Source organism: Colossoma macropomum, unplaced genomic scaffold, assembly GCF_904425465.1.
Source record: "Colossoma macropomum unplaced genomic scaffold, Colossoma_macropomum, whole genome shotgun sequence".
In the NCBI taxonomy this organism is placed as follows: Eukaryota; Metazoa; Chordata; class Actinopteri; order Characiformes; family Serrasalmidae; genus Colossoma; species Colossoma macropomum.
Window position 1 is genome coordinate 20302929 of NW_023494807.1, and position 26778 is coordinate 20329706.

Below are 26778 nucleotides of genomic sequence, written 5' to 3' on the forward strand. Positions count from 1 at the left end.
TCATTTTTAGCATCAGTAGACTTGCTTTGAGTTTTTTAAAGAAATCTGTGGGGATATTTATCCACACCTCTAAAGTTCAGTCTTAGAAGTTGGTTGCATTTTTTGCTTCTTACAATCCAAATAATCTCAAACACATTCAGTGATGATGTGGTCAGTCTATTGTTCTGAGAACACCAACAACTTCTTTGTTTGTTCTTCTTTTTCATCTATTTTCTTCAGTAACAGCTTCTTAACAGCTACACATCCTTTCAGACTCATAGCGCTGAGTGTCTTCTCACAGTGGAAGGATGGACAGAAACACCTGTGGATTTTTTCAGCTCTGAAGTAAAAGTGAAGCTTGATGTTCTCCTCTCTCTCAAAGATGAAAGCTTTAAGTACTGTTTATCTGATGGGGACAGTTTTGGTGGTCTACCAGGTCTTGTATGGTTGTTAAGAGTAACATTTTCTCTGTATCTTTTAATCACTTTTTGAACTCCAGTTCTGGAGACTCCTTCACTTGTTTTGTCCTGAAAAATGAATAACTTACTTTAAGACCATTTTAAAGGGAATTAAATAAATGATGGGTGGTCTCTGACTTTTTGCACAGTACTGTATATCCCCAGTTTACCATATATAAGGATAACCCAACTGTCTGTAAATTAAAGCTTAGGATCTCAACTAAAAAATGACACATTGAATGCTGTAACACATTTGCTAAAATTAGTCTGTTCCATATTAAAGTTGTATTGTGCTAACTTGCCCTAACATGGTTTTGCTGACACATCATGGAGATGGTTGGCACAACTTAGCAAAGTTGCTGTAATATAGTAAAGCATATTTTAATGAAGCATCAGAAATAATAGAAATAATTAATACCAATTTGACAAAAAGACAAACATTAAACAGCATACTTGCCCATTTTTAACCCAATGATATTTTTGAAAAAAAAAAAAACGTGCATCATTCATACTTCAATTCTGTCCCCTCCATTGTCCACACTAATTTTTGAAAGTGTGGTGTGTTGCAAACCTTCTGGCTACACAGTACACTGCCACTTTTTAATACTGTTCTTTAAAAAAAGCTGACATATTAACCTCGCAGTAGTTTATTACAGTGAAGACAAATTAATAAAGAACTGCTATGGTAACACTTGATTACTGCTAAGTTAAAAAAGTCCTCACTTAGACCCATGTCCATCACATATCTACAAACAAAGAATCATCATATTTTTTGTTAGTTTAAATTGATTTCAGTGTTACATAATAACATTACATTTTTGACTCAGCATACTTTCTTGACCCAAATGTTAGCGCTGTGCCAACCAGCCCCGCTCCACTGTACATGCACAATGTCCTAGTAAATAAGTGACTCTGTAAAAAGAATGTTCATATGAGCTTGTTAAATTTGACCAAAATATGTCAGGTTGTCATGTACCTTTGTCATCATCAGGTATTTTCATTTTCATACTGATGCAAGAGTTTGCAAAAATTCAGTCAACTGTCCAGAGAATTCTTCCTTCTCTGTGTTTAGACTCGCTCTGTGCAACAGAAGGCCACTCAGCATTTTGTTGTGTTTCAGCCACAGAGGGAGTCATGCAGAAATATACAGTACTATACAGTACTGTCTGAGCCCACTCTTTGGTTTATTTGATTTCTGAGCTTATTCAGAAAGCAGGAAACATATAAATATAAAAAATAACAAAACTGTAAACGCACAATTCACACAAAAGCCTCCAACACTAAGTATAACATCAAATCTGTCAGTATTATTTTTGTCCAACCTTTGGTCACTCCTTTGTGCACCTACTTTCACTTTAACTCAATCTTTCCAATCTTAAAACCAACTTGTTACAGCTGTGTCAACAAAGCTCTCACTGACATTATGTTTCCCTTCAAACACACACCAGCATCCAAACAAGCAACTACCCACACTCACCTCAGCTGCCTTCAACACTTCCTTCTCATGTGACTCTACTACGGCTAAATAAGATGTTTCTGAGGAGATCAGATATAAGACAATGCACTAAATTTGTAATTGGAATATTTGGATCGTGAGGAGCAGAAAACACAACTAACTTCAAAGACTGAACTTTAGGGGTGTGGAAAAATATCCCTGACGATTTTTTTGAAAAACTGTAAGCAAGTCTTCAGAAAGGAGTGGACACAGTGGTAAAGGTAAAGAGTGGACTCAGTGCTAAAAGTGTTGATACTATAATTTGTTTCGGTGTAATTTTCTGTTAAACACGTTTAAAAATTGAATAACATATTTAATGGCCATTTTAACTGGAAATTAAATCAGTGATAAAAGTGGTCACTGACTTTTGCACTATAACACAACAGTGCTGTTTTGGCAGCTTTCTACAACATCTCTTTGATTCTCAACCAATACAGTAGACACTCAGACAGTTATTGTGCTATGATAACTGTAACAAGCTGCAGTGCAACATTCTGCATAGCATGTGTGGTGATGTACTGTATTGTGCATGACTATAAAACCCAGTCACACATTAATCTACAATGGCATATCATTGATTAAATATTAATGTAATTTATATGACTTGATATTTAATGCATGACACATTAATTAATATAACAAAATATATATTCAATTGATTTAATATTCATATAAGTAATAAAATATGCAGTAATATTAGACTGAACCGGCAGTCACTTAAAGAGAAATTCCACCTTTTTTTCAAAATATCCACATAAGTAAATCATTGAGGTGTAAAATAAAAAAGTCATTCAGTGTGGTTTGGTGTGAAGTGGTTCATTGTACAGAAAATTACTGACTCCTTTTTTACAGTGGTGGTGATAAGAACCAAGGGTCATGTCTACAACACAAATATCACAAATAGCCATTTTATGTACTGTCCAAAGTGACCAGTGAGCCTACATGTTTTTGTGTTTGACATTAGTATTGTTGGTAATAGATAATAGTAAAATAACTGAAAAAAAATATTTTTATATATATATATATATATATATATATATATATATATACACATTGACCATCAACATCGTTAAAACCACCTCTGTGTTTCTACATTTTCAATTGTATCTGCCCCAATTACCATATATTCTACAATTATAGACTGTAGTCCACCTGTTTCTCTGCATACTTTGTTAGCCTTCTTTTACCTTGTCCTTTAATGATTAGGACCCCCAAAGGACCACCACAGAGCAGGTATTATTTGGATGGTGGATCATTCTCAGCAGTGCAGCGACACTGACGTTGTGATGGTGTGCAAGCGTGTGTTGCGCTGGTACGAGTGGATCAGACACAGCAGTGCTCCTGGAGTTTTTAAACATCTCAGTGTCACTGCTAGACTGAGAGTAGTCCACCAACCAAGAATATCCAGCCAATATAGTCCTGTGGCCAGCATCCTCTGAGCACCGATGAAGTATTAGGGGATGACCAACACAAACTGGGCAGCAGCAGATGAGCTGTTGTCTTGAACTTTACATCTACAAGGTAGGAGTGTCTAATAGAGTGGACACAGTTTTTAAAAACTCCAGCAGCACTGCTGTGTCTGACCCACTTGTACCAGCACAACACACACTAACACACCACCACCACGTCAGTGTTACTGTAGTGCTTAGAATGATCCACCACCCAAATAGTATCTGCTCTGTGGTGGTCTTGTAGGGGTCCTTACCATTGAAGAACACGGTAAAAGGGGGCTAACAAAGTATGCAGAAAAACAGATGGACTACAGTCTGTCTGTAATTACAGAATATATGGTACTTGAAGCAGATAAAATGAACAGTGTAGAAACAAGGAGGTGGTTTTAATATATATATTAAATATATATATATATATATATATATATATATATATATATATATATATATACACACACACACACATATATGCGTGTTTAACTGACAGTACTGCAGTATGAACAGAGAAAAGATAGAACAATAGGACATTTTAAAGGTGTTCCTGCGCCCCCTCAGGAGCTGTTCAGTAGAAAAAAAAGCAAAGACCAAACAGTTTAGACTTGAATTAAAGTGCTAGTTTTTTTTCCAGGACAAACTAATTCTGCATTCTAAGTAAAAACTAACCTGGTTCTCAGAAAGCGAAGTTGCACATAGTGCAGTCTCTGAGTTTGCGAGACTTTGGGATTTGCAGCACTTTCTCTGTCTGCAAAAACACCCAGCTTGCAGCACGATTGCATCTTTTTCCTCCCAGAAGACAACCAAAAATGCTACATGTGCCAGAAAGAAAGTTCCAGAACCCTTAATGATGAAATACATTAGGATCTGCCAGTTGCTCCCATCCATTACTGTATTAAATTTAGGAAATAATGCTCCCGAAGTTTGCTTAATGCCCATTCTCACTGCATGCTTTCTCTGGTATAAGGCCATTATGGAACATTACTGAATTCTTCGTAATGTAGTCTAACTGGATTTATGAAATTATGGCTCCAGAGGATGTAAAAAGCCTTTCTTTTCCCTTGAATGCCCTGGAATACCCCTATAACATCAAATGCCCTGTGCTGCCTCATCGTTGAAAACAAGCTTTCCTTTACTCAGGCATCAGGTCAGTTAGAATGCAAAGGTGAAAGAGAGGTATCAAGTGATGAACGATGTGCAGATCCTTCAGACGTCAGTGTTGCAATACAGCAGGGGGCTAAATTACAGCACAGCAAGACTCCAATGAAGGCCTACTTCAAGCCCTTACACTGCAAGCTGATCTTAAAAGAATATACCAGCAGTCTCTATTTGTGCATGTGTAGCATACAGTCAGCTACCAAGGACAATTTTTACATTTCCCAATACAAATAACAGAAAACCAGACGAGGATGGGTTCCCCTTTTAAGTCTTGGTTCCTATCAAAGTTTTTTCATCTTGCTCTTAGGGAGTTTTTCTTGCCACTGTTGCCCTTTGCTTATTCACTTGGGCTGCTTTGTGACATCGTTACATTACTAATACTTTGTTGCAAAGTCATTACTAGCAATTACAGCTTGCAGACATCTATGGTAAGAAGTAATCACTTTTTTTTTTGCAGCATTGTGGTTCAGTTTGGGCCCATTCCTCTTGGTAAACCATCTTCAATTTCCCTAGGTTACAAAGGCCTCTCCAATGCACTCACAATTAAAATCCTCCGTAAATTTTCAATGGGATGGGCTAGGCCATGCAACTACCTTCACCTTCTTCAGAAACCAATCTGAAGTTGTTTTGGCTATATGTTTGGGGTCACTGTCTTGTTGAAACATCCATCTTCTCCCCAGATTCAGTTTCTTGGATAATGAGATTAAATTCTTTTCTAATATGTCCCGGTACATCACATCATCAGTTATCATCAGATCATCAGATGATGTCTAATGCCCTTAACTGTCTGCAGAAAAGCAGATCCATGTCATGATGCTCCCACCTTCATACTTCACTGTGGGGATGGTGTTCTTGGGATCATAAGTGCAACCTGAAATTGAATTATTGCCAAAGAGTTCTATATTTGTTTTGTCTGACCAGAGAACATTGTTCCAAACAAGTTATGATTTGTCTAAATGCTTATTAACAAATTTTAGATGCACATCTCTGTGAGTTTTGCGTGGATTGTAGGAACAGTGATGATTGAGGTGCCGTTCATTGCTTATTGTTCTATTATAACTGTGTAACTGGTCTCTGTCTCTGATCATTAGTCTTCGAGAAATCTTGATGATTAGTTGTGGTTGCATGAACTTTCCACATGCATAGTATCTAAGTAGTTGTGCTGACAGGGATGCTTAATGTCTTTGGGCTCTTCATTCAAGTGCTGCTTAATAATGTTGCCCTTGAACTTAAGGAGCCTCCTTAACCTTCACCATGATTGCTAATCCTCTACGAATTTGCACAAGAAAATGTTTCTGCATCTCTCTCTCTCATATATATATATATATATATATATATAATATAATATTTTGATTACTAATCAGCGATAGAACTATACAACTGTTTTCTAACAATAAACTAAACTTATAAGACTTATGAGAGTTTGGTGCTGGACAGTAAAAATTGCAAATATTTTGTAAAGGATTTTCATGCTATCGCTTGCAGTTTGTACAGAAAGTGACAACGTAGCTTTGGAATGTGGAAATGTAGCTATTTACCATGAATGTGGTGTGACAGAGGTCAGAAGGTCAAACCCCTCTTCACAGCAAAGGGACCCTTTATTGGTAATGATACACAAACACACCAGCTTTACCCACTCCCCCCACTCCCCCTCCAAAAAAAAAACACTTCTGCACACTTTAGAATTTCATTTACTTTTTGCAAATCCATACATAAATAAAAAAACATTTTCATTATAGTTACAACATGGTAGTCAATAATGAACATATAAAATGACTTACATTATGATCTGTGTCCATAAACGACTAATAAACTAAACAGCCATCAGTGCTCTACCAGGCTGGGTGTGCAGGTCACACAGCACTCGCAACGATGCACTTCCACATTCCATAACTAGAGGTCCTTCTTCAGTCATTAACAGCAAAAACACACAACCTGTGTGGTGAATTAAATTCCACCTTTAAAAATGTAAACATGACTAAATAACTGAGATGTAAACAATTCAGACTGATGTGAAATGGCTCACTGTAGAGAAATAAATACACTCAGATTTCTTTATAACAGTGTTGGTAGGAACCAGGTGTCGCCATGTCTACAATGTAAATACAGTCATTTTATTTACTGTCCAAAAGCACCACTGAATGCATATGTGTGCCTGTGTGTTGATAATGGTATAATAGTAGTACATAAAAAAAAATACAGTTTCTCTGGGCTCTATTTAGTCTTACAATGCCTGGGGCTCTCCACCAATAATGGATTTAAATTTATAGGTTTAGGCCAAAACCTTCTCAACACTACCGTGAAATATAGTCTCGGGCCTTATGCAGAGTATTCATAACCATTTCACATAAGAACTTTCTGTGAGGGAGCTTTTAGAGGCATTAAACGATTCAGATGTCTGGTTCCCATCACTACCACTGTTACAGTTTTTTTCCAGAATGGAGCATTTCACATCAAACCACTGTCTTTGTTTTCATCGTAACCATTTAATTATGTAGAAATGTTAAAAAATCTGTGGAATTCACTTTTAAAAACAGTAACAAGACAGATAGATTCAGAACAGAGATGTTTTTTTATAGTATATAAAATAAAAACTGTACCAAAAACTATACTTCAATGAACTGAACCAGTCTTGCATTCTTCACTTCAACAGTCACTAAGCAATATAGTATATTATGGAATACAGTCATTTACAACTCAATATGTAATATGCCAAAACACTGCATGGCAAAGAGGAATGAAACAGTTATTCAACACTATTGTCAACAGTGCATTACTGTCACTTCATCACTTGGAAAAGGCCACAAAAATTTGGCCATTCATCAAAGCTGCCTCAAAAAAGAAAAAACATGAGGGTTTTCTCAACAACCGTTTCATCAGAATAATAAAATAACCTATTATGAAGCTGAGATGACCCTCAAACTCCTTAAGCAGCTTGAATGACAGATTTTATTACTCTGAACTTTTTGGAGACATCACATTTCACAGTTAGCAAAGACTTAACTTGAAGCTTAGAAGCTGAATGTATATGTAAATATGTATAATTTAAAATATGTCCCTATTCCAGGATTGTTTTATCCAAAACATATTAACAGTTATTTATTCAGTAGGTTTTGTATCCTATATTTGATTTAAAATTGTGACCTCTCACATCAAAGTTAAACTCTTAGTCCATAAACCATAATAATATACACAAGAATACTGTAGCTTCTTCTAGTGTTCTATTCAGCTAGTCAGCCCATAAAAAATTCATCTTGCATGCTTTGCTTACTCTTGCATGTTTCCTGACTCTTATTTGATGCTAATTTTGGCGCATCACAACATAAAAGCTCTTTTTTACCAATCAAATTCACAAAGATGCTCCTTCTCAGTTAAAGTTGGTGTTTAGCAGCATTCAACTGGTTACAGTGCATAGGAATATGCAGTAATACTATGTAATAAGTGACTGTATTCAGTGGATCAGAAGTACAGCGATATCTGCTGAGGTTAATGACTGTCCTAATTCACTAGACCTTCTAATTCATGTCGTCCCACTTACGTAAATCAAAACACAGTGTTTAAACAACTCAGGTCAAATGACATGTTTTGTTGATTTTGTCAGTGAAGATAAGATAATACACTCTATAGAGAACAAACCTTTAGTGCACAACAAACTTTTAGTGCTCAATTTCTATTTGCTTTTTCTAATGTTAAATTCAGCAAATAAACACTAATTGTGCAGTAGAATGTGCAGAAGTGTGTTCTCTGTAGAGGATGTGCAACTTAAGTTTACTTACAAAACGTGAGAACATAATTTGACAAGGGTGCCCAAACTTTTGCATACGACTGTATATTTGACCTCTCCATGCTCTGTTCACAAATTTTGTAGCTATTATTCCTGGGTTACAACAGGCTTTACAAAACACTGGCAAAAATCTCATTAATTAAAATGAGAAACCGAGGCAAAACTAAAAAAAAACAAAAAAACAAAAACACTGAAATGTTTACTGTTTTGAGTCTCTAACAGTCTCATAACATTAGCCACGTTTACATGCATCCTAATAATCCGTTAATAATCTGACTAATAGCTCAAGCAGAATACAATATGTGCACGTATACACCTCAAACGGAACAGACTAGTCCGATTGAGGCCATTCGGAATACAGTTTCTATCCGACTGAACGAGGTAGGTAATCCTGTAAACAATCAATTAAACAGAAGAATAATAACCACGTAAACATCTGTGTCCGATTACATTCCCAATCGGAGAGTTTAAGGACGTTCTGCGCATGTGCGTCGCGTCATAGCGAAGGTTTATAACGTTCAACATGGCGGGAGCAGAAACTCTGCAGAGAAGACGAAGTTTATGCTTTAAACTTTAAAAGACGGCGGTGGGACGAGCGTCCAGCGTATGTCTCGCACGTCTCACCCTCCTTTAATAAGTACATGTGAAGTCCGTTTTCCTGAGTCTGACATAGATTTAAAGTTATTACAAACACAAGAGCTACTTACTGCTGCTCGTCTCACTCTGATTGGACTCACGTGATGCTCGTTGTCATGGTAACGTCTACACTAAGTGGTTCTCTACACATGCGCGTAAATTTCAATCAGATTACTTGTAGTGCGCATGTAAACGGAGATTTGCCTCAGACTGTTGAGTAGAGTTCATAAAACACCTCAGTCTTAATCTATAATAAGAATGTATTCAGTCGGATTGGCAAAAATCTTTGCATATAAACACCACTGAGTTTCCAGTTTAAGATGCTATGCTGTCGAGCTGGACTATGATGTTTTAGCTGATCAAAACTAGGCTAAAATACCAATGATATAGAGCTTGCCAGCATGCTAGATAGCTCAGTTACATAAAACAGTTCAGTCAATCTACACTAACAGTATGACATTTCACACACACATAAAATAAATGTCATTTGAAATGAATAGCATATTTTAAAAATAAGTACTCAAATAAACATATGTAATTTCCACTATGAAAAACCTACAATATTTACTCAAGTTGAGTGGGATTTTTGTCCAACGTTCTGTAAAACCTGTCCAACCTCACAATAGCTCCTGCAAAAGAACAGATCTGTTGGCGGAGCATGGATAAGTCAATTAATACATTAAAAATGACCATTACCCAATATAATTACTCAAATATTAACATTATTTGTCTACTGATTTGTCACTGAATAAATATTAATATAATTAATACATTATACTAAATAATTTTTTTATTGTTATTTTCTTAATAAGTAATTTAACATTAATATTAAAATGTTCTGTAAAACTAGTTCAACATTGCAAACACTGCTAAGAAAGAACACATTTGTGGGTGAAGCATGGACAGCTCATCCGCTCAGCACAGGCATTAGGGAGAAACTGTGTCGGTCAGTCTCAGATTGTTTGTAGAGGGCGGCTTTGATTTCATGTAAAGAAGCTGAGTATTCTGTCCAACGTGAAGAACCTCTGTGAACTCACAATGCCTGGCTTTACACACAAGGCGGTTTCTCTCAGAGCACTTGCTCAGTGCTGGATGCTGACATGTCTAGTAGTCTCCAGGCAGCATGTGGGTTGAGCTCCTCCTGGTCCCTACACAGCGCCCACACATACATCATCCTCAACACCTTCTCCTACACGCACACAGAACAGGGGAGCATGGTGTCAGTAAAGAGTGTCATTTTTGTCACAGAGTTAGAGGTCTGCTGTCCATTCCCAGCCTGACAGAGCTAAAATAATGTTTTCTCAGGTTGGGCTGCTTGTTTTTAAATGAGCAACTTTTTATGTAGTAGATTTTGCCCACTCTCACACATTTTCTCTCTGGCGCTTTCTCTTTCTTGCACTTTCTTTTTCTCTCTCAGTGGATCTTTCTGCTTGCTTGTTAAATTCGTCTGAAGTGTCCTAAGCAAGAAGCAACAATAGTGAGAAGAACTTCAGTGCAGCAGGGCTAACAGCTGATCAGAGGAGGGTGGATACTGTTCTCTGGCAGTTACAATTAGCAATTTCACAAAAAACACTGATAATAAATACTGTTAGTGTACAATGTACATATACAAACAGCAGTTTATTAAAGCAAGCCATTTTCTGTCACTCAACTCAAGCACTTAATAATAATGTAACTAATATCTAACAATGTAAATCTGTAAATACATCTCTGTTAGCTTGTTAGTGTGTTTGATTTAAAATATAGCAGTACAAGGCGAGCCTGGTCAGGTCTCGAAGCTCTGGGCATGGGTCAGGCTTGGGCTTCAATTTCATAGCAGCAGGCCTTTTAACTTCAGCATAGCTAAAGTTTACAAAGCCATTTACAACATTCACGACTTGTACATGATTTGGACATGAACTGATTATTAGAAAACTTGATGTAATGGCTTCTGGCTCATGTCTCATATGTATCAACACCTTAGCCAGTGCCTCAATAAAGGATTCAACATATTTTTCTTATGTTTATCCCTTACAAGCTCCAGTTGCTGTTGGCTATAAATAAAGCACTTTGTGATTTTCAACTAATTATTCACATTGAAACAAGCAGAGAAATTCTTTCAAAATATTCTACACTTTTAATCAACACGTGTTTGTGTTTGTGTTTGTGTAAGTGGAAAAGGAGACATTTTATTATGACTTAAATGTGATGATTGTGATGAATATATGATTGTGCATATAGTCATTTTTTTCACAGAAATTAAAACTATGTTTTTGTCTTGTCTTTTTTTTCTGATGCTGCCAGGCTGGGAGGGTGGAGCCTAGCACATGCTTTCTCTAGTCATGTGAAGTGCCACCACATCTTTTTAAGCTGCTGCTAATGTAACATAATTTGACAGCTCATCACGCTTGGAGGAGAACACTAATTGCCAATTCTGTTTCACCAGTGAAAAGAGGACCATGTAGGCTAGCTGAGTAATGGGGGGAGAGTGAGGGCCATCCTACCCACCCATAGAGAGTGAGGCTAATTATGTTCTCTTGGACTCTCAGGGATGGCTGTGGCATCACAGATGATCGTTCATGCCACAAAAGAGCCATCAGTTAGACGGCTGCCATTTGTCATTTACTTGATATGGAAACAAATAGACTCTAACCTGTCAATACATGTAAATGGAATGTGAATTGTGACTACACAACTACGTAATTTATTTCTAAATAATTAGAGAAAGTCGAATGTCATTGCAAATCAATAACAATTCTAAACTTCTAAAACTTACACTGATAGATCAAAAACAAACAAAAGCACACAAATACAACCATTCTAACATTTGCAGTTGCTCTTCAGAAACAGAACTGACAAATGAACTAGAGTGAGTGGGAAGAGAACAGAATAGAGTCTTCAGCAGTTAAACATGCGTATTGTGCACATAGCAAACGCTCGTGTTTGTTTTTGTTTGCCTTACTGGTGTACTTCAGCCTTAAGGGTTAAGAGTTTGAGAAATAAACCCACTCACAGGATCTCCCTCTACCACTTCCCCTTTAGGGCTTCGAATCACCATGACGACCTGGGCCTGGAAGGTGATGATCAGTACGGGCCCTTGCTCCATGATCTTACCCATCGCCAGCTGAGGAACATCCACATGGAATAACAGAGAGCAGGAATACAAGTGTGTACATATATATATACCATATATATAGTACCTTTGTTTTATATGTCGATAGTGCAAAAGCAATTTATCAGTAACAACATGGATCACAATATCCAGTTAAGCAATCATGTATAGAAATCTATTAAACTATTGCCATTTGCTGCAAAGTCTTTCCACTTAAGATCTGAAAGCTACAAACAATCACAAAGCTATATGTAATCAGATACTAAAGACTTTATTATCGCAAATTGTTGCATTCAGGTGAACGTAAGCAGCTTTCTAGTCAATTTCTTTACTCACATCAATGTTGTCGATGTCCAAAATCTTGGACTGGAACTGCAGACCCATGGCTATGGCTTGCTTAATAGGGTGTGCAAGCTGACTATATGTCTGTATGCAGAAAGGGAAGAGGGCCACAAGTGACATGGGCCACAGTCAGACAAAAATGAAACCAATTTAACCAAACAGAGGTGAACAGAGTTCAACTGAACGTAACTGAACTGAACTCAATTGAATTAAACTGGACTAAACTGATCCGAATTGTGCAGCCAGAGTAGGAAATTGTTTGTTTTTTTTTCCAAAAAGCAAATGAAGTTGATGACATCAGGAGGGACACAGATCAACTGCATGAACTGGCACAGGAAACAAACAGCAAATAGCAAACGAAAGGCACCAGAAATGATTACTTACAGCTTCATAGCACCAGTCTTTAAGAACCTCCAGCTCCCCTCTGATTATTGCCTGAGGACAGGGAAAGAGATTTAAACACAATCATTCATTAATTAGTAACATTAGCATTAGCATTATTAAGTGTGCATTATATATGTTAAGTAAAGGAAAAATCTTAAAGTACCCTAAGTATGTTTAATTTCTGTCTGCCCTCAGCACTGTGGCAAAAGAATTAACGCCTGCTCATATGTGAGGGTAACCAGTGACATACACAGGAGACATATTACCTCTAAGATATTTGGAATGATGTCATTTTCACATTGGCGGAGGAAGGAGTCTTTATCAAAGTTAGGATCAGCTCTCAGGATCTCTGTTAGCACCTCAGACATCTCCGTTTTGGAGAAGAGACCACCTGATAAATGAAGCATAATAATTAAACAGACATTAACAAATAGTAAACACTGTAGAAGTCTTCTGAACATTAAATGAACATATTGGTGAAAAATCAAAGGACAGTTTACAAAATGGACAAAGGTACATTGTATAGTTAAAAACTTTAGCAGCAATCTAAAGCTAGAACGTTCTCTGTACTCTGTTCATTTTCATAGATAACAGTGTCATAAATCATACAGGCAAGTTACTTAACAACCCAAAGCAGTCTGAGGCAACTGTGACGACTAAAGCCTTGGGCACACTACAAGACTTTTAAAGTCCTAAAACAGGGGTGTCAAACTCATTGAGTAAAAGGGACATATTAGAAAATCTAAATAAATCCATGGGCCAGAGGAAAAAAACATTTTTATTTCATTTTTAATTAGTGTTGTGCTGTAACCCTAACTGGCCGTTGTTCATTCAAAATATGCAAAAACTTCAACAGTAAAATACAGGCACTTGTAGTAGATCTTAAAATATTACATGAACAGACTAATATTAATAGAAAATTAAAATTTTTCTGTGGGCCGGATAGGATTGTGTCAGATCTGTTTGACACATGGGTCCTAAAAGAATATAAAATGATTGAGCATCTCACACCATCTGACTGGTTTGTGCAGATTTTTTGGGCGACTAAATCTTGGGGATCACACACTACACAACAAAAGTCCTTATAGCACTTGTCCACCTGACGGCCATCTTGGCACTGCCGCTGGGCAGTTATTTCCATAACTGACCATACACAACCAGGCTCCTATCTCTTTGAACAGGGGGAGACCTAAACAATCAGCAAAAAATCGCTTTTTACGCTTACACGGCAATCTAAATGGCTCATTTTATTGAAAGCCAGGACTTTCCTTAAATGGGTATTAAACTGATCCCACGCCCCCCCCCCCCAGCAAAAAAAAATGCAGTTAGCACTATGATTGTTGGTTACAAGCTTCTATTTAACTACATTAGCCTCAGAACTTCAGTATTTACATTATAACATTAGCACGTGTGTAGTTATTTCTATTTTTAAAAAATAAAAACAAGAAAAGAATGCAATCAGTTTACCAAAGATGTCTGAGACTTTATCTGTAAGGGCACGCGAGGCTCTGACGAAGGCATTGTCACTTTCATCATATTTCATCTTCATCTCAAAGAAGCCTTTATAGGAAGACAGACAGATAGAGGCATCATGACATCCAGTCAAGAACACAGTGCAAGTGCTGTATTTCTAAAAACGTGAGCTTGGCGCCCTCTGGTGTAGGTCTGAAACAATTGTTTTTGTGCTGCAGAGCATCAGAACAGAAACTGATAAGGAAAAGTAAAATATTTGCTCTTACGGTTTAACACCACATTATTGTCCTTGAAGTCCTTCCACTGTTGGTACCACTTTGAGTCTTTGTGCAGGACAACGCCGGTGGCATCTCTGTAAAAAAAACCCCACACAGATATCAGACATAAGCTACAAGGAACAAGTTACTCAAAAACAAATTATTACAGTGGTGCCACAGGTTTCTAGAGTTTGCAGTTTAAAGACTAAAAACACCCTTGTGATGATGTATCTTGAAGGTGGGAGGAATTGCTTTGGGGCAGATACTTGTTTTTTCCCCTCCACTAAATATCTAATGCATAAAGAAGCCGGAGGGCTAGTCAGGTGAAATGTCACCGCATCTTTTCAAACTGCCGCTAACACAATGTCATTGGACAGCTTAACGCATTTGGAGGAGAACACTACATATAAATTGTTTCATCAGTGAATGATCGTGTTAGCTAGCACTGCGCAATGGGGAGAGGGAGGGTCATCCTACCCACCCAGGGTCAGTGAGGCCAGTTATGCCCTCTTAGATTTCCATATTGGTGCATCACTTACAAAAAGGAAACAAAATTGTGAATTCTTTCAAACTAATGAGGCTGAGGGACACAATGCTGTGCAACAGAATACCACATGATAAATAACATGCTAGTTTTAGTCCAAAATGCCCCTTTAAGTATTGACCAATGTGTACTACATGCTAACGTTCCTAATGCTCAACATGCACTACATGCTAATGTTGAATTATCCACTACACTGCTACATTGGTCTTAGAAGCTAATCACTTATGGCTTTACTGTATAGTGGCACATCGCATTTGTTTCCTACGCAGTGTGGATATATCAGACAAAACAAAAATGACAGGATCCAGCACAAGCGCACATCTGATGTGGAGTCTTGCCAAGTAAAACAACAAGCAACATTAGAATAAAGGGAAATACTCAAACACTTAAATCACTTCACCAAGAGCCTCAAGTGGCCTCAGAGTGTGTACTTCTTTGTAAGAGGAATATTATTTTTGTTTTAACAGAATAAGTAAAGCTGTGCCCACAATCTAAATCTAGTCTGTGATAGTAGGTTTAGAGGTATGTAGGAGAAGCAGACAGGACTCAGAATCAGGCTTACTCATTGGCTTCAAAAACTCTGGCCTGGTTCTCGGCTCCTTTAAAGGAGAACTCGCTTCTCTTCCTTAGTTGGGATGGAGCACGGTATGGCCCACCCTGTGTTGCGTCATCCATCTCCTTCTTCACCGTCTCCATGCTCTAATCACACAATTTGAGATGAATGATTTAGCAGTCACAGGGACATTGTTGCATTCTGTCTTCAAATCCACAGAACCCTTGGAATCATTATATTGCATATTATAGCTACATTACACGTCCACAAGTATTCAGACACTCCTTCTGATTAGTGAAATCTGCTACTTCAAGGTGTACCTATTAGTGACACAGGTGTTCAAGTGCACACAACTTGTATAGTCTCCATAGAATAGCATTGCCAAGAGAATGGGACGCACTGGAGCAGCAGTACATGAGCCTAAGGTCACCATGCCCAGCAAGTGTGTGTATATATACACAAAAACATATTTTTTTTTATTTTACTTTTATTTAAGTTATTTAATTACATTATACATTTAATTACATTAATACATTACAGTTGCACTTACTCAGTGAATGTAGTTGGCTCCTTAGAAACTAAAATTGCTTTACTATATAGAATTTTGTGTTGGATTTTTACTCAGTTCCATTTCCCAGTGTAGTCACTGCTACAGGATATAACTCCCCCACCACACAGTGCCCCCAGCATGAGGGTGGTGAGGGCTTCCCCCTCTCAGGCTTCTGACCACAGAGAGCTGAGCCACTGCTGGGTGTGAACTCATGATCTTGTGCCTCCTGATGGTCGGACAGTCAGACAGTCATACAGCAGATAACTGTTCTTTTTCTTTAAGTGCAGACAGTGCTCTCTGTCTGAGCATGTGGAACTATATAAGCACAGGTCACCATTACATTCTTTCTTGGAAATCAAAACACATTTTTCTTCTTTAATGTGATGTATTTACATGTGAAACAGGATACTTGGGCAGGAAATAACTGTGGGACATGATTTTATTCTTCAGGACCTGACTGAAACATGAAAAGGAGTTTCAAAATTAACACTAAGAATCTGATGATCAGCAAAATCCATCTGTTCTGAAGAAAAGAAACAGTGCATGTGAGTGTCTATGCACATTGCTCCATCAAATGCAAAATTAACATTATAAAGATATGACTAGAGTAGATCATTCACTTACACTTCTTGTAGGATGTTTTGACAGAGTTCTCTTTGAATACTTTTTCAATGCACTTATTATTATCAGGCATTACAAAACGTTCTTCCACACACTGTGTGCAATTACACATTTCCACCAAAGAGGTCCCCATATCCCCAATACTTACATAGTGCAGCTTTTATTTTTTGTTTTTAAAGATTAGAAAGTTAACATAAATGTCAAGCTGAACTGACTTTTAATTCTATTTTACCTTGCAGGTTCATGCACTTGTGGAACACTGGTCTATATGGATATGATTCACCACTGACCAGTCAATAAATAGTCATGAATTCTGAATTAGCATATGTGTAGGTAATGATGATGCCAGGTACTGTGGACTGAAGCAGTTTACTGACCTGTGAAATGACCCTGAAGGCACTGGTCTTCCCCAGCGCTTCACTGCTCTTGGACACTGACTCCGCTGAGGATCGAGCTGTTTTGGCTGCCTCTTCCACACCCTCTTTTATCTTCTTACCAAGGTCAGTACGACCCACGTCCTCAAAGCGCTGCAAAAGCACAGATCAGTGAGGCATGACACAAACCAGTACAGCCTTCACCAAACACTGAACACTGAGACAGTACCAGTCAAAGCTTTAGACAAATATACTCATAGAAAGGCTTTCCTTATTCTTATTATTTTCCATATATAAATATATATATATATATATATATATATATATATATATATATATATATATATATGAATATATATATGAATATATATATATTTTATATATATATATATATATATATGGAATATATATGAATATATATATATATTATATGTATATATATTATATATATATATATATATATATATTTTTTTTTTTTTGGTATTTTTTCCAGGGGAGACATTCGAAAGCATGCAATGACAACATACAATTCCATGCACGTGTTTATTTCCAATTATATATCCTTTCATACACATTGTGACCTATACCTCTCTGTCTTTTTTATTCTTTAAAAAATATTTTCAATTCTTTTTGACATTCTATAAAAGAAAACAAATAACTATATACATTAAACCCTGAGAAGATGCCTGGGGTAAAAAATAAAAGGGTCAGGTAAGAAAAAGGGAGGGAAAGAAAAAAAAAAAAGAGGGAGTACTCACTCACATTGTATCTCTACAAACTCTGGTCTTACAGACTTCATACAGTTAACCCATTTTAACCATAATTTTACAAATTTTGTCATCTTCAGTCTAATAGAAAAAGTATTTTTTCCCATTAGATATATTTCATTTACCAGGTTTATCCAGTCATCCAGTGTGGGGGGATCAGGAGACAGCCACTTCCTTGTTACAACTTTTTTTACTCGCAATTAATAGAATATCCCATAAATATTTGTCCGATCTTGTTACATCAAAATTTAGCTCATTTATATATATCAGTCTTAATGACACAGTAACAAAAACAGCCTGTTTAATTGTAAGAGATAAAGAGGTTAGAAATTGGTTATGTTAAAATGAATTATGACTGTTATTCTATAGAAAACCACACTAACTAAATAAATGTAAAATATGAAAAATGTAGGATATGGGCCATTTAAGATCAGGAATGGCTTGGCGAAAGTGAAAACCTATACACTTTTCGACATATTACAGGCATAGTCGATCAGCCAAGGCATATTTGATGTCCAAATATTATTTCTTAGTTTAGTGCTGGAGCTATAAGACTAATGTTGCCAAAAAAAAATCCTAGAAGTCAACGGTCACCCAAATCGTTTCTGTAAATTCATCCTCTACGCTTCTCTTAAACTGCATGAGGGTTTTCAATAACATCACTCATACTTATCTTTGTTGTTCAAAGAAGAGTATGACTTTTCTTCGAAAAACTGAAGACACAAAATCTGGACACAAAACATATCTTAGCTGACTGACTACTTCTGTGATAAGTGGAAAACTGTGTATGTTGCATTTGTTGCCAAATGATTTCTTTAAGATTATGAAAAACACATTCAAATCAGGTGTGTTGACATTTTTACTACTACATATAGGTCTAATATACTACATATACTTGTGTATATTATACTATTTGCTATCGGGTGGAGACAAATTATACTCACATATAGATACACTAATATTAGAGACTACAGATGAAGGAGATTTAAACAGATAGAACACTATGATGATATGAGCATTGGTGGTAATTTCAGGTCCAGAAAGGATTTTTACTTTCTAGGTCTGAATTTTCCACCTCTGGATATGAGTATATAAACTTCTCATAGGGTCAAAGGAAAATCTTTTTATGTTTATGCACATAATATGATGAATCAGGAAATTTGTGACCAGAGGAAATGTCCAGGTCAGTGTTTCCTTCAGCAGCATTTAACAAGTGTAGATAAATGTTTTGCATACAGTCACATGACGGCACACAAAAATATCACATTTGCATGTTCACAGGGGAAGTTTAGTGCACTCACTCCTTTAACTGTTTCTGATAAGGACCCCAGAGTCTTCTTCAGCACCTCGGAGGTCCGTGCTGTTTCTGATTCAATGCTTTTCTAAAAAATAAAGAGGAAAAAAGAACACACACAATTCTCACAAATCTCCAAAGTGATAACTTCAAAGCAGATGGAAAACCTTTCTTGGAGCATTTCTATTTGTTTATTCATAAAGACATTTCTACACAGTGTAAAGGCCAGCTGGAGTTATTAATATTATGGAAAAAAAAAGAAAAAGACAGAAAAAGTAGATACAAGGTTATAAACACAACAACAGAATAAATCAGAATAAATACAGAAAAACAACAAAGTTCTGTTATTAAAGAAGTAATATCCTGGTTAAAAAGAACACCTGATTTAACCTGATAAAGGTCTGATTACATAAAGTATGTACAGGACCCTGCCTGTAGATACTGAACCTATTTACAGTTATGTTTTAACTTATTGCATATATCAACTAACCATTGCATAAATAAAATAAAAAACAACGCTTAAATGTCCTCAGATTTTTACAAAGGATTATAACCTCTGTTTATCATCCACACTCAGCGGCTTTCTGGAAAAGAGACTTGCTCAGCAGTTAGCCTCCACTTCCTGCTGGGAACAGGAAGCAGGAAGCAAAGGGGTCATGCAAGTCCACTCACATATTTCCTCCTGGCCTGCTGCAGTGCCTCCGACTCCTCCAGCCGTCGGGCCTCCTCCCTGAACTTCCGAATATTCTCCTTCATCTCCTTGTTCTTGCTGAGCTCCTGCGTCAGAGAGTTCAAAAACTCACCCAGGAAACTTTTGCGCCCTCCAGAGGCATGACGGCACTGTGGAGGAACCCAAGATCATCATATTCGTTAAAGCGGCTTCCCAATGCAGTTCTCAGGGACCCCTAGACGGTCCAGATTATTACGCCAAAATGTGTGGACTGCTTTGAGAACCATAGGATATGGATATAGGCTTTGTCTTATCCATCAATGAATGCTTCAGACACATGCCACTCCATCAGGACATCACTAGGTGGTAGTTTATTACTCAGCAAGATAGTGACCCAAAATAAACCTCAATGTTGGGTAAGAACTATCTTGCAAAGATACATGAAGCGTGAAGCAGAACTCAAACTAATGGCCTGGCAAGTCTTTAAAAATCAGTCCCATGGGAACTGAATGAAATGAACGAGACAGGGGACACGTGTTAAATAAATGCCCCATATTTGTGAGTCATTTTGACAACTGAACACTGCTTTGATGCTCCTTATATTTTGTTTGTACATTACATGTTCACTTTTTTGTATTAATACATTCTCCACAGCAAACAAAATGTTTTGTGCAAATTTTGGTGCACAATTTTGATTTATTTGCTGAGTTTTGGAAAATAAGAACACATAAAATGTAAAAGGTGACAACTTTTGCACAGGCCACATTTCAGTAAATAAACAGTAATTGTGTATTAAAATGTGCAGAAGTCATAATGCTTTGACTTCTTTATAATACTAAAATTGAAAAAAATTAAGCTTCTAAATGTTGGTTCATAAAATCATAGTCTCTTGTACTTTGCATTCAGAGCTCTGTATTTGCATGTTAAAGCAACAGTACATCCACTTCTATCCTCTGGCAACTGCTGAGTGCAAACTATACCAACTGATACACCATACCAACAATAGGTCAAGCAAACTGACCAAAAACAGTGATGTACCTGTACAGCCACTGCCTGGCACCCCACGACTCTGCCTGTGTTGAATGTTAGACATGCTGCCGACAGAGTTCTGCTTCTCCTGAGCAAGAGCTGAAAAGCAAAATACAAAAACATTACACTCACATTACTAACTAGGTGGTACAGTTCACTTCAGTCAATTCATATATATATTATGTGTTATATTATGTGTAAGTCTCATGGTGAATTAACTAAAAGAAACAGCCCAAAATGACTCGTCTGGTTCCACTGACTTACATTAAAAGTCAAGCAGTTTTTACATCACTGAGGCCAAATGCTTAGTGTTCAACTCAGATACCCTTCTGATGTATATTATAAAAGCCTTAGTAATCCCCTGGGAAACTGGGTCATGCACACAAAACACAAATCATGTAGTCATAAAATGCACAAAATAACAATCCATGAGAACAGACAGTTTCTCATAAGCCAACCAAAATCGTTGGGGACAGAATTTAACATGTAAAGCATCATTGACCATTAGGGCTCTTACAATTATTACATTTCAGATGATTAGATGGTATAGAAATAATTTTGGTTAACAATTTAATTGTCTTTTTATTGGTCGCTGTATGTAACTATTAAAGCACAAGCCTAAAGTGGCCATATTGGTTTATAAGACATGTAGCTTATTAACTGGGTGTACTGTCCAAATGACATGCACACACTCACACAACTGTCTACAGTTTTACAGAATTATGTGTACAACCAAGCACAACTTACACTTCTTTCTTGAGAGTGAAAATAGAAGCAAAAAAAAAATTGCCTGCATACATCATAGCAACATAAGAGTTCACTGCATACCCTGCTAGAAAGACCAGCACAGTTGGGCACCAGGAAAACCTGAATATGTTGTGTTTTGGATGCTGGTATTCTGGTCAACCACCATGACCATGCTGGGTGGCGGCCTAAGCTGTTTTTTCAGCAAGGTAGCAAACAAATTTACTCAGCGCTGCCCTCTAAGTATGTTAGACCACCAAGTTAGAGGTTAGAATTTTTTTGCTTGTTTGTTGGGGTGAATGTTAAAAATATGAAACCTGGCAGCCTTAAAAGGTTAAAACAGTATGTTAACCTTGCTGCCTAAAAAAAAGATTTTACTCAACACAACAAGGTTAACAGAAAGAAGACAGATTACTGTTCTGTTAACTTAGTATTAGAGAATCAATGAAGTCAAAACACAGCCAGGTTACTTTTAAAGTAAATAACAGCCTTCTATTATCTTAAAACATAGCCAAGCCAGAATCAAGGGTTTTGTGTCCCAAAAACACCTAGAGAAGCTCATCCATGCTTTTATCTCCAGCATGGTGGACTTCTGTTATGGTCTCTTAACTGGACTTCCCAAAAAGACCATTAAACAGTGACAGCTCATCCAGAACGCTGCTGCTAGAGTTTTAACCAGGAGAACAGAGCACATTACTCCAGTTCTAAAATCTTTACACTGCCTTCCGGTTAGTTACACAATACATATTAAAGTGCTGCCCAGAATACATCTCTGATATGTTTAAAGATGACCTGAGTAGGTCTCTCAGACCAATGGACTCAGATCAGCTGGTAGAGCCCAGAGTCCAGACTAAACATGATGAAACATCATTTAGCTGTTATGCTGCATACAACTGGAACAAAACTGAGCTCTAAAACTTGCCCTTTTTCCTTATTTTACCCTTAAGATGCTCATTTTAATAATACTCAAGTTTTAATTCCCCTCTGTGTTTTGTACTTTCTTTTATTTTTTAAAAGATTTCTGTCTTTTTCTCTGTTTCTTAAGCACTCCTTTTAATGTTCCTCATTTGCTTTTATTTATATAAAGCATATTGAATTGCCTTTGTGTATGAAATGTTCTATATAAATCTCCTTCTCTTACAGAAGTGGAGTGTCATTAGGTGTTCGCATGTACAGTCAGCACACAGAGACAGCGGCTCATGTGTCATGTTTATGGCAGAAATGAATGGACAGCATCTGCAATGCGGATTTCCTGACAGAAACGAAACAGAAATGCAGAATAGCTTCGACCTCCTGAGCCGCTCTCAGTCTGACAGGGTTTTTTCACTATCGCTGGATTATTTAACAAATTCAACGTCAAAATAACGCAGAAATTTAGCGTACAGAAAGAAAAGCCTCACCTCAGAGCATCGGCACAAGGACGCCGCCATCTTGCACTGAACTTGCGTCATGGTGAAGGTCAGCTGGTCTTCCGACGTCAGCGCCGCGTGACTGAATGTAACAATGTTAATAGAAAGTAATTTCCTAGGAGTACATTTTTTCTATCAGAGGTTCAATTAATTCAGAATTTAATAGTTCTGGGTATTTTAACAGCCACATCCATTTGACTGTTTTACTGATATTTGTGTTGGAAACTTTCGAGGCTGTGTACAAAACCTAAATGGTATATCAAAAATAGTACACGACCAATAGAAGTCCATTCATTAGTGTAGCATGCGTAATATAGCAGTATGTGGTTTTGGACGCAGCAAAGATATAGGAACAGTTTTACTAGGAACGTGTGCAGGTGTGTGTATATATATATATATATATATATATATATATATATATATTTTTTTTTATTTTTTTTTATTTTTTTATTTTTTTTAACTGGGACTGCAATTAAAACTGAAATATTTGATGTAATATTTTATTTTGAACAGGATAATGTTGATGCTAATGTGTGCAACTTTTCATTATAATGGGGAAACATTATATTATATTATATTATACTATATGTAGCCAAACTGCCTACATTTCCTTAATGACTTTAACCAGTACAGCTCAGAAAAAAGCAACAAAGTCATGTTATTTATGTTCTTATAATTCAGTTGAAAATGTATTGTTATTCCTGGCATATGTTTTACATTATGTTTGTTTTTTTTCTCCTACTTGTTGCAAGCTGTATGTTGTCTCAAAAGAACCCCTTTGTATGTTTCTAGTTGTAAATAACAGTAATACTACTAATAATAATATTCATAATAGAATAATAGAATAGTGTGTTATGTCAATACATGTTTAGATTGCCTAATTATACCTGTAGTTATTAACAAATACTGAATATCAGTATTTGTTAATCCTAAATTGAAGTTCAACCCTAAGTTTTTTAACCCATTCATTTATTACACTAACGAGAAATGTACTGTACAATGTAATTTTCATTCTTTTATTCACAATTCAGTTTGGATTTTCTATTGTTTTGTTGAAAATCCGTCCTGCATGACCAAAAGAACCGAATTTAATATTATAAGTAAGAAAAACTACTTTTTAGCCAAATTGTTTGATCAATTTAAAAATTATCTTAGGTTTTTTTACTTGTACATTATTGGGTTCATTTTTGGTAGAATTTTAGTAATCTACAAATTTACATTCTATAATTCAGTTTTCTCAACTACAATCCAGTAGGCCACCTGCACTGCAGTTTCATGTTTTCCTGCCCTATCACACCTGATCCAGCTCAAAAGGCACTTAATCATTAGCTAATGATGTGAATCACATACAGGAAAGCAAAACTGCCAAGCAGGAACTGAGAAACTCTGTTTATAGACTATATTAGCATTGTACCATATTTTGTTGTTCCATTATCACTGGCCTTCTGTACTTGATAAGATCATGTTTGCTGTGGTCTATATGGCCTCACTGACATTGATTCTGCAAGGAAATGACTTCATTCACAAAAGCAAAAGCAAAAGATTGATGAGTAATGACCATTCTAAACAGCTGAGCTCAACAAAGTACACAGTCCAGTGCCTTGTGTGTTGACTTAATGACTTAACTGAGACTGAGCTTATGACATATGACTTTCTACAGGATTTATGAGGACTGTCATTTGGCTACTTTCTGCTTGGTTCCAGTTGTCGTTTATTTTATTTAAGCCTAAGTACTACACTCTAAGGGTCTTTATTAAAAAGAAAGGTTTTATATATATATATATATAGTGAGTATATATATATATATATATAGTGAGTATATATATATATATATATATATATATATATATATATATAGAACCATGACCACTCAAGGCACCAAAAGGGGTTGTGCTATCATAGAACTGTTATTTGGTACTACAATTGTAAGCAAAACTCATCTAAGCAGCTGACTGAGGATCTAAAAATGAAAGCTATAAAAAAGATCAAAGCACTTTCTGCAAGGAAAAGTGGGTTAAAGTCCAAACACAAGAACAGGATAGACTCCTAACTGGCTACACAAAGCTGTACACAAAGTTAAAACATCTGCCAGAGGGATTGCTGCTAAGTACTGACTTAGTAGTGTGTCCAAACTTTTGCACGTGCCACAATTACTGTTTTTTTTCCTTCTTTTAGACATATCAAACATAAAGCAGCTGTGCGTTAACATTTGCAGAAAAATGCCTTTTAAAAAAATTGCTTGTTGCAAAGTTTGTAAACTTGCTGCAAAGTCTGCAAACTTTTTCACTATAAAAATCAACAAAGTATGTAATTGGGCCAGGGTGCTGAAAGTTTGCATATGACTGTACACAGAACCTTTTCTGGCAAGAGTGTAGTCTTCCAAAATGCACCTAGTTCACAGAAGGCCTTTGGTGCTTAATGGCTGCAACAATTACTCACATGAATGTAGAGCACTGTCCTTTGCCATTTGAATGGTATCTTACAGCACACACCTTAATGCCTAACCCTGTTGCATCTGAGTTGCCATTTAAACGCTGTCTTACAACACACGCACCTTCATTTCTAAACCTCATTGTGTCTGAGTTGTAATTCCTCAGTTCAGCTTTACCTCGTCACACCCTACAGCAGCTAGTGATTGTGTTAATCTTTAGCGTGAAAGCCAACACCCAGAATGATGAACTAACCATGCAAGATCCCTCATGTCTCAGTGGGCCGTCTCTGTGGCAACAGAAATCAGGGGAACCACTACGACTCAGCAAAACAGTTGCTTTGAATGTGTAAATGTGTAGGACTACATATTTTACACTGTGCTACAGACAATAGAGTATGTTATTTGTAGACATTATGCATTTTATTTTTAATTTTAAACAATTTTCTCTCCAATTTAGTCATGGTAAATTCCAGCAAAGTCTACCCATCATACAATGCTACCAAGCTGCGAGGGTGAAGGCTACAATGTGCTTGATCTGATTCACAAAGTTCAGACTGCCAGTAATGCAGGCTCAACAAGCTTGGAGGAGAATACTAAAGCTACATCCACTGACCAGCACAGTGTTTACCCAGAGAAACCTACTTATGCTTTTTCTGACTGCCAGTCCTGGTTTAAATTCGCACTCTCTCAGTGATAAATGCTTAGACATTTGAGTGACGTGGGTTTTTATATAGGTGCAATTTGTAGTTCTACAATTACAGACTGTAGTCCATCTGGTTCTCTGCATACTTTGTAGCCCCCTTTTACCCTGTTCTTCAGTGGTCAGGACCCCCATGGACCCTCATAGAGCAGGTACTATTTGGGTGGTGAATCATTCTCAGCACTGCAGTAACACTGATGTGGTGGTGGTGTGTTAGTGTGTGTTGTGCTGGTGCGAGTGGATCAGACACAGCAGTGCTGCTGGAGTTTTTAAAAACTGTGTCCTCACTGTCCACTCTATTAGACACTCCTACCTTGTAAGTCCACCTTCTGGTTGTAAAGTCAGAGACTCATCTGCTGCTGCACAGTTTGTGTTGGTCATCCTCTAGTTCTTCATCAGTGGTCACAGGATGCTGTTAGCTTGATATTTTTGGTTGGTGGCCTATTCTCAGTCCAGCAGTGACACTGAGGTGTTTAGAAACTGCAAAAAAAAGCAGTTTTTTTAAAAAAAGCAGCACTGCTGTGTCTGATCCACTCATACCAGCGCAACACAAACTAACACACCACCGCCACTGTGCTGAGAATGATTCA

At 36.9% G+C, this 26778-nt stretch overlaps 1 protein-coding gene across 1 annotated transcript; it reads right to left on the bottom strand.

Moving 5' to 3' along the window:
- Positions 1–9721: 9721 nt before the first annotated feature.
- Positions 9722–25736, bottom strand: LOC118797426 (mitochondrial import inner membrane translocase subunit TIM44-like). The gene is made up of 14 exons (XM_036556774.1): positions 25497–25736; positions 23049–23139; positions 20914–21003; positions 19878–20045; positions 19213–19293; positions 17148–17297; positions 15609–15745; positions 14512–14597; positions 14240–14332; positions 13039–13163; positions 12773–12823; positions 12383–12472; positions 11948–12058; positions 9722–10144 (listed from the first exon to the last, which is right to left on the bottom strand). The coding sequence occupies exons 1-14, from the start codon at positions 25628–25630 to the stop codon at positions 10025–10027; spliced, it is 1527 nt and encodes a 508-aa protein (XP_036412667.1). The 5' UTR covers positions 25631–25736; the 3' UTR covers positions 9722–10024.
- Positions 25737–26778: the final 1042 nt, after the last annotated feature.

Coding starts and splice junctions, on each gene's coding strand:
- LOC118797426 (XM_036556774.1), bottom strand. CDS start 25,630: ATGAGGTTTAGAAATGAAGGTGCGTGTGTTGTAAGACAGCGTTTAAAT. Junction 13,164..14,239: donor TAAAGTCTCAGACATCTTTG/GTAAACTGATTG, acceptor TTCATTTATCAG/GTGGTCTCTTCTCCAAAACG. Junction 12,059..12,382: donor TGGACATCGACAACATTGAT/GTGAGTAAAGAA, acceptor GATGTTCCTCAG/CTGGCGATGGGTAAGATCAT.